General features: G+C 37.6%; 1 protein-coding gene across 1 annotated transcript in view; it reads right to left on the bottom strand.

The window, feature by feature from the left end:
- Nucleotides 1-538: 538 nt before the first annotated feature.
- LOC141836958 (fatty acid amide hydrolase-like) overlaps nucleotides 539-9,898 on the bottom strand; it is a 29,483-nt gene continuing 20,123 nt past the window's right edge. Inside the window, exon 5 of the mRNA XM_074724443.1 lies at nucleotides 539-814. Within this exon, the coding sequence (XP_074580544.1) occupies nucleotides 740-814 (75 nt within the window). The 3' untranslated portion in view covers nucleotides 539-739. The remainder of the gene's footprint in view (nucleotides 815-9,898) is intronic.

The following is a 9,898-nucleotide window of genomic DNA, read 5'->3' as shown; positions in this document are numbered from 1 at the left end:
AAATGAAAGATATAATAATAATAATAATAATAATAATAATAATAATCTGAGAATAATTAGATAATTATGCGACTGCTAATGGAATGTAATTTTTTAATAAAAAAATTAAAATTAGACGTTCCTTGCGATTTAGAAAAAAAAGACACTTTTTTTAACCCTAATAATAATACCTCCATGGGTTGGAACCGCAGTACTGAGTGGATAAGGAAAGGAGCATGCGTTGGTGATGCTGCAGGGTGGGAGCTTGTCTTATCTTCTGCGGCTTACTGACTGACTCAGCAGAAGACAGCTGCTTTCTACAACCTCTCTCTCTCTCTCTCTCTCTCTCTCTCTTCCTACTTCCTTCCTGCCACTTAGCCGTTCAACAATAACTTCATTTCCTTGTGCCAGCACAATCCACCGCCTTTGTCAGGCTGGTTTTGGAAATTAGCTGCATCTTTTTCCTTCTGTAGAAGTCCACGGCCTGCCTTTATAATTGAAAAGCACATGTGCATGTTAGCATCGAGCAATGACGTTAATTATGAATGGAGAGAAGGTGGAAGAAAAGTGTTACTTCAATCCCGTTGTTTGTGCGAGTAAATTTTCACATGAAAGTAAAAAACAATTGTTGTGAGTTTTTTGTTGATTACAAAGACTTAGTCGAAGTTTTCACAAATGAAACAGATATGCGTCGAGGAGTACTTGAAGCAAAATTCTAAACTGTCAAAGATATGGGTAGAAGCTTTGTTCACTTTCAGGTCTATGATGCCATTCGAGCTTGATTAAGAATGTCGTAGAACTGAGAAGGCCTCCTCCTAGAACCGGAACAAAGTTCCTGAAAGGGTGATAACAACTGTTAGATTAGACTGCAGTTCAAAATGGAATTAACTATACATATTTACAAAAAAAATATACAGCAATTTGGACAGTTGTAATCTACGTATTTATTGTTTTTTTTCCCCTTTAGAAAAATGGGCAAAGGCCATAACATTTCGCTTCGACCAAGAAGAGAAACTAAGCAAAGGAAAATAAATATAGGAGTCTAACAAGAACTCGTACAAAACTATCTTAAGATAATAAATTACAATTGATAACGTAAGCTGAATTGTAATTTAACTCGATGTTTTCCGCAATCATCCTTGACAGAATACTGCATAAGCTTATAAACAGATGAATCTTTAATATCTTATTAACTTCCATATTTATTGACGAAACTAGGAAATGCTTAAAAAGTAACTTTCTGAGTGATCATGTCTAGTAGTACAGCTCCAGCGTGCATTAAGCTGGCATTTATTGCAGTTTGCATGCACATGGTACATTGCTCATTCTCTGACACAACTACTATTGCTGATAAAAAACGTCGGCACTTGAGGACAAAAATGTAATCCATTAGTTGGTCAACTTATCAAGAATCGATTAAGTAGGACTTGTACCAATTTGTGTGTCCAACCAAACAGAAAAGTCTTCCAAGTTCTGTCTGGTTGCACAATATATCCTAGTTTGTATTTAATCAATCATAACATTTCATTTACGGCTTTCCATTGAATATAATCATAGTATCTCAGCTTGCTTTCTTATTCATTATTGATCAATGACCATAAACATTTTCTGATAACAATAATATTTCATAGCAACCTTGCATATTGATGAAGCACCCTTGTCGTCACTAGGCCAATATTTCTTAACCGACAAGATCAACACATATCGTCTCTTTACAATTTCCTAGTATGTTTTCTAGTAAATGTATTAAGCATGTAACAATGACATAGCTAATCTTTACATATTGGGTTTCAGTTAGGGGCCACAGTACGTAATAGAGTTACTAGGACGTGCAACTAACAAGATGGTAAGCAAATTTGAACATGGAAAAAAGCGTTTGTATTATTTAGCAAGCATTGCACATGGTGAACACCATTCTGTCCTCGATGACTTCGCACCAGTTAAGAGTTTACCTCAATTCTACTTGGGCGATTCACAAGCAAGATCAACTCAGAAAGAACTTCTTTTGGCAATATGGTTGTTCTCAAGTGACTCCCGTTGGATATCTTACCTCCTAAGATAGGGTGCATGCTCATCAGACTTATATGCCTTACCTTAATTTGAGACTTCACAAGCTAGCTTCCCTTTCTAAGTGTTGGTGGACCTTCTTATCCTCATGCACCCCATGTGATTTGTGGTTCATCATCTCTAATTTCGTTGGATACACTAGATCATGCAAATTCAATCCATTGTTGGTCCTACACACTGAAAGGTATCTTCCAGCTCAGAACCTCCTATGCTCTTAGCCTTGAGAAATCCTTACTGAAAACCTGTGAGGTCTCATTCAGGAACGGAGATGGTGCAGTGGCATCACACAATGACAGTTTTCTAATTTATCTGATTGTCACACAATGATTCATGAAGATATATAGCCGTTCATGATCTCTCCCCTCCAGTTTTCCATCAGGCCTCTCCTATACTCATCCGAGAAATCTTATTAATTTTCAGGATCTTTTCCCAGTGGCTTAGTAGGTACTAAATAAACTTTTCAACCTTTGCTTCTATAGAAATCAGAGCACAATGGAATCTAGCTCCACAGTTGGTTATGCCTACTCAACTCTGCTATAGAAGTGGGATGGATGTTTCATTTATTGATTTGGTCTTCTATGCATTAATTAAAGCTTACGTTTTCACCTGGTTGATTGTTCACAATATGATCAACACCAAAAGCTTGTTAGTAAAGGATTGCTACAGGTGGATCCGCGTTGTGCACTTAGTAACACCTCTCTCTCTCTCTAGTGGAGGAAACCACTGTCCAGCTTCTTTTTCATTGTGATTTAGGTAGGAACAGTTAGACCCTCCTCTCTTGTTTCCGTTATATGTGGATCAAAACTCTTAATGTCAAATTCACTCGTACAAACAAACTGATTATACAACACATAAGTTGGTTGCCACGGAACATTCAAAGCGAGCACATTTTTATTCAAGAGCTTGATTTTATTATTTAGGACCGTCCAGCAATTGTAAAACTGCCACTTATTATCAAGCAATAACTTTGGCTATGGAGATAGAGACAATGAGGAATCAGATTTCTAAAGGAAAACAAAGGCAAAATCATCTGACACCATCACAACAGCATAGTGGTAAGAATCAGATTAGTGGACAGAGTTTAAACAGAAACGCAAACCTAATTGATCCTATCCAAAGAAGGCTAAAGTAGATCAGAATAGAGGACCATCTTAGACTCAGAGCATAATTGCATCATCAGCAAGTCAAAGAGGACATATTGTTATTATTAACATAAAACTATACATTGGTCACTTCCCAAAGAAATCAAGTTTTTAGAATAGGTGGTTAGCCAATCAACTTTAATCTATGGTATTAGAGTAGAAGATCTGGAGTTTGAATCCTACCCATGTCAAAAATCTAACCAATTCATATGTTGAGAGGTTAGATCAATCAAGTAAAGCACCCTACCCACAAAAGAAGAGGGAGCAACACCCACACATGCAGGAGTGTTACCATATAAATATCAATTGATCCTTTTCTTAATAGCTAAGTTTTTAGGCTGAGTGGTTAGCAAATCAATTTTAAGACCAACAAATGTGGTGCTTTGGGGCATATCTTGTGAGTGTACCCTTACTATATTAACTTCTACTGTAAGAAGGTGCTGAGGCACAAAGCAATAGATTTTTAATTGAGGGCATAATATAGCATTTCACCTCAAGTCCAACAGTAGTCACAGCAGCAGCAAACTGAGCCACACCAAAGTCAGCTGAAGTTGCAACAGCAATGAACTCGTAAGATACCAGTCGACCAAGTATTTACCCAAACCCAGCAAGAGACTCAAAATGCAGATGATCCAATAGCCCAAGGTATGATTACTATTTATGACATTTGTGCTCATGCTTTGATCGATACTGATAGTATCCATTTAGTTATCACACCAACTTTTGCTGAGAAATTGAGAATATAACATACCTAGTTATTTTGATATAGATCTGATTGCCCCTTCTAGAGAAGTATTATATTCTAGTATGGAACTTAAGAACTGCACGTTAGAATTTGGTGAAAGAATTCTCTTGCAGACCTACTGTTGAGTTTCATCGAGTTCAACATAATGTGTCATGGATTGGTCATCTGCCAAGCATGCCAAGGTGGATTGTCAAAAGACGGTGATAACTTTTTGCTATCTGGACTCATATCCTTTGGAATTTGCCAGAATTTGTGAGTAGTTTATATCTTTGATTTCTGCTTTACAATGCAACAGATATTGAGGAAAGACTGCAACTGCTTGAGACAATCAATGCCCTATTTATCCTAAAGGACGGACAAAAGGAAAGGAAGAGTCAAGATACTTTCCTTTGTTTACTTGGTGTAAAATTAGGAGAGCCATGGACCAATAGCTCGGCGAGCTAGTGGACGCAGCCTGACCACAAGCTCATGGTCAATCCGTTGCAAGCTCACAACCTAACCTCGAGTTCCTCCCTTTTCTCTTTTCTTTCCCCCTTCCTCCTTCCAACTCTTCCTCCCTCCTTTCCTTTTCTATTCGCGATCCTTTTCCACCCTTGATCCTTTTCCGTTCTCCATCCACCCTTCCGGGTAAACAATGCCTTATTTAATTGATATTTATGTGGTTTATAAATACCCTTTTTCCCTTAGGTTTTCTCCTCAATGACAAACTGATTTTACTATTGAGATACAATTGGGAATTACATCAATTTGTAAGGCACCCTATTGTATGACATTGGAGGAGCTAGAGGAACTTAAATTTCAGCTGCAGGAACTCTTGGATAAAGGGTTCATTCTCTTTGTTAGCTAGATTGGATCTACAAGACTGCACATTGATAGAGAATTTGTTCGATCAGCTTAAAGGCACTAGTTTCTATTCTAAGATTAATATGAAATCTTGTTATCATCACTTAAGAGTCAGAAAAGAGGATATCAAGACTACTTTTTGAATGTGAACCACGAGACTGCAAATTGAGTATTCTCGATTGAATGTTGTGATAATCGAAAACAAGTATCCTCTATCTCAAATAGACGACCTGTTCGTTCAACTTAAGGCAGTAGTGTCTACTCTAAGATCAATATAGAATATAGTTAGCATAGCTTAGAATTAGAAAACAAGATATCCAAAAAGATTACTTTTCGAACGTGATAGGCATTATGAGTTCCCTTTAAGTTTCATTAATATCCGTGTTGTATTTATGGATTTAATGAACTAAGTACTTCTAGAGAACCTAGATCATTTTGTCATTGTTTTTATCAAAGGATCGCTTCAATTTAGTGGAATCTGTAAAATAATATCATAGATCTTATTTTATTATAAGAAATAATTCCCTATTTATACACAAACATAGGGACCTATTTTAGAAGAACTATTCTATAAAAATATATTTATCCCTAAATATTCTAACACTCCCTCTCAAGTTGGAGAATATAAATCATATGCACCCAGCTTGTTACATATGTAGTCAATTCGAGGACCTCTTAGTAACTTGGTAAATATATCTGCTAGTTGATCATGTGAGTTAATAAAACTAGTAGATATTTCATCAGATATGACTTTCTCTCTGACAAAATGACAGTCAACTTCAATATGCTTTGTCCTCTCATGAAAAACTGGATTCGAGGCGATATGCATGGCGGCTTGATTGTCACATATAAGTGACATTTGTGTAACTTTTCCAAATCTTAGCTCTTGAAGCAACTGTTTTAGTCATATAAGCTTATGATTGGCTATGGTTATAGCTCGATATTCTACCTCTGCATTGGATCTTGCCACAACATTCTGCTTTTTGTTTTTCTAAAAAATAAGGTTATCTTCAACAAATATACAAAAACCAAAAGTAAATTTCCTATCAATGGGAGATCCTGCCCAATCTGTATCAGAATACCCTACGACTCGAGTATGTCCTTTGTTTTCGTACAAAATACCCTTTCCTAGAGCGCCTTTGATATATCGAATAATGCGAGTCATAACATCCCAATGTTCTTTGCATGGGGAGTACTGTTGGGAATCCTATGCGATAAAAATAAAAAATCGCAGCAAAAATAGGATCCCTCGAGCGATCCATGCGAAAACTCATACAAATTAAAACTATAAAAAAATCTATCTAATAGATTTTACCTTTGATGCGTGCCCTTCGCTTATTCCGCTCGTCCAAAGGTCGTCGGATCTCTAGCACGTTCAAGTGTCCGTGCCTCTATGCGTATCCACACGAACACTCACTTTTGGAGAAAGGTGGTTGTGCTAGCAACCTTTGTGGATTTCGGCCAAGAGGGGGAAGAGGAATTTCGTGCCAAGTGAGGGAAGAAGGAAGAAAAATGAACAACCCAAGAGTTTTGCAAGAGAAAACTCTTTTATACTCATGCCATGAATACCAAGGGTTTTTAGGCTTTTGGTATTCCTTATCAATGCATGATTAATCCTATTAATCAAGCATGATAACTCTCATGCATGTAACCTCCTCCTCTTCATTGCATGATTAATCCACATTAATCATGCATGATAAATCAAAATCCAATTTGGCTTGATTTGAGTCTAACTCAAATTCAACTCATGCATGATAACTTCCATGCATGTAACTTCCTCTTCTTAATTGCATGATTAATCCACATTAATCATGCATGATGAATCAAAATTCATCTTGGTTTAATTTGAGTCTAACTCAAATTCAACCAACTTGAGTCTAACTCAAGTCTAGGTCATCCAATGAGCTTAATTGTTCTTTTAGTCAAACTAAAATGAACTCATCTCCAAATAGAGTGTTATTTGTGTGTGACCCAATAGGTTCTTGTAACGTTGGCAATGTTTCTAAAATCTTATTTTAGAAACATAAGCAATGAGCGGCATCTAGCAATGCATCATTGCTACCCAAGTGACAAGAATGTCGAGATCCGACATAACCTTCGTGACTATGATAATGTATGACCATGTCCTTCTATCCTCGATATCTAGATTGATCAATGAGGCATAGACCGTGTCATCCTCTTATCAATCTTTATGTTTCTTGATCCCCAAGTAGACTCACTCAAGCAAATGAGCTCAATATCTCATATTGACTCATTTGAGCATGATCATGCATTTCGTGGTCCTACTCTATCAAGAGGTCGTAAGATATCACTCCCGTTATATGGGAGGGATAGATCTCATCTACATCACTCACATCCCTCCGCATAATTTGTTACATACCCAGTGATCACCTTTATAGTCCACCCTGTTACGGGTGACGTTTGACGATACCAAAGTACATAACTCCTTATGTAAGGAACCGTAGTGACTTCAAGTCTAAGGACTATTCATACCAATAGTCACATGAGAAAGTTTATGACACTCATATAATGATCCATAAAACTTTCTCATGGCGGGTCAATTCAATATACATTCTCTAATGTATACCCATGTGTCAACTCGATATCCCATATCCATGACTTGTGAGATCAAGTCATCCAGTTGACCTACATGCTAGTCTCAACGCATTAACATCGTCCCTGAATATTAATGCTTGACTAGGAATGATTAAGAGTAGTGTTCTCTATATCATCTCACTATCGATTCAAACAATCAATATGATATAGATTAGAACTAGCTACCCAAAGACATTATTATACTTAGTTATTTGGCGCTAATACAAAGTAAGTATAATAACCAAAAACCATGTCTTTATTAATAATAGAATATGATACAAAAAGTCCTTAGTCAATCATCACATAATTGGCTCTAGGGCTTCTACTAACATCAACTGTCTTTGAGTTTAACATGTCTGTTTATTCTAGAATATCTATTGCATACTTCCTTTGTGATATGATAATCTCATCTTTGGACTATGCTACTTCTATCTCCAAAAAATATTTGAGTTTGTCAAGATCTTTTGTCTAGAAATGTTTGAAAAGATGTTTTACCTGTAAAATCCTGAAATGATCACTACCTGTGATAACAATATCATCGACATAAACTACTAAGTAGATGTAACCAATTGATAAATGACGATAAAAAATAGAATGGTCAGCCTTACAGTCATGTCAAATTATTGAATTACAGTACTAAATCTACCGAATCATGCTCTAGGAGACTACTTGAAACCATATAAAGATTTTCGCAAACGACAGACAAGACTAGAAGACTCTCTCTGAGCAACAAAATACAGAGGTTGCTCCATGTAGACTTCCTCGAGCAGGTTACCATGTAAGAAAACATTTTTAATGTCTAACTGATAAAGAGGTCAATGTCGAATGGTAGCAATGGACAAGAATAAGCGCACAGAGGACAACTTGGTAACATGAGAAAAAGTGTCCCCATAATCCAATTCGAAGATCTGAGTATATCCTTTAGTAACGAGGCAAGCCTTAAGCCGATCAACCTTTCCGTCTAGACCAACCTTCACCGTATATACCCATCGACAACCAACAACTGACTTCCCTGGTGGTAGAGGAACGAGGTCCCAAATCTCACTACTCTGTAAGACACACATTTCATCGAGCATAGCCTATTTCCATCCTGGATGGGCAAAGGTATCACTAGCAGTCTTCGAAAGAGAAACAGATGACAAGGAGGAAAGACAAGAAAAATAGGAAGGCGAAATACGATGATAACTCAAAGATACATAATGAGGAGAAGGATTACGAGTGGAATACATATCTTTTTGAAGTACAATGGGAATATCAGACTCAAGAGATGGGACCGGAGGACGAGGCGAAAGACTTGGCTCCAAAGATGAGTCCATGGTAGCGTCAGTGGTGGGCGATGGCAAAGCAGGACGAGGACGACGCTGATAAACCTACAGAGGAGATGTCTCCAGAGATGACAAAGAATCCTCCGGAGGATAAAAGATAGCTATTGGTGCAGACGTAGAAGGAGCAAACTCGGACGGAGATCCATTAGACCCAAAAAATAAAACCGAATCAAAGAACATGACATCAGCAGAGATGAAGTACCAACGGAGAGTAGGAGAATAGCACTTGCACCCTTTTTGAGACCGTGGGTAACCAAGGAAGATACATTTATGACACCGGAAAGAGAGTTTGTCAATGTTAGGATCGAGAGCATGAGCAAAACATATAGAACCAAAGACCTTATGTGGTAAAGGATGAAGAGACTGATGAGGATAAAGAACATGATGAGGTATTTGACCTTGTAAAGTGGAAGAAGGCATGGATTGATGAGATAACACGCAGTAAGTACAGCGTCACCCCAAAACTAAAGAGGAATATGAAAATGGAGAAGAGTTCGGGTGATCTCAAGAAGATGACGATTCTTGCGTTCGGCAACTCCATTCTGTTGAGGGGTATGAGGACAAGATGTCCGATGCAACACACCATGAGACGCCATGAAGGTCTGAAACAGAGTAGATAGATACTCACGTGCATTATCACTCTACAATGTTCAAAGAAAATACCAAATTGAGTTTTAATTTCATAGAAAAAAGATTGAAAAAGAGAAAACAACTTCGAACGATCCTTCATCAGATATAACCAAATGCAACGGAAAAAATCGTCTATAAAGGTAACAAAATATCGTGACCCCAATGTAGAAGAAATACGACTCGGACTCCAAACATCGGAATGAACCAAAGCAAAAGGTGACGTAGCCCGACTCATAGTACAAGGAGAAAAAGAACTATGAATATACTTTCCTAATTGACATAATTTACAAGACAGACTCTTAAGTAGGAAAGACTATGATGTAATTGTTTCAACTTATCAAGACCAGGATGCCCCAACTGAGCATGAACAAGAAGAGGAGATGTCGCAGCCAAACCAACAAGAAAGGACTGTTGAAGTGTAGGGATCTGCATGCGCCTAAAAACAATTTTAGCCACATAAAACGCAGCGGAAAAGGGATCACTCCAGAAGATCCATGCGAAACCATATTCGTTTTACCGATTCTATCTACTAGAATCGAGGTTACCTTCGATGCGAGCCCTTCGCAATCCCG

The sequence above is a fragment of the Curcuma longa genome, chromosome 11 (assembly GCF_044706935.1).
Source record: "Curcuma longa cultivar G26 ecotype Majalengka, Jawa Barat chromosome 11, ITB_CL_G26_1.1, whole genome shotgun sequence".
Taxonomy (NCBI): domain Eukaryota; kingdom Viridiplantae; phylum Streptophyta; class Magnoliopsida; order Zingiberales; family Zingiberaceae; genus Curcuma; species Curcuma longa.
Note: the sequence above shows the minus strand (reverse complement) of the source record. Positions and strands in the feature narration are given on the sequence as shown.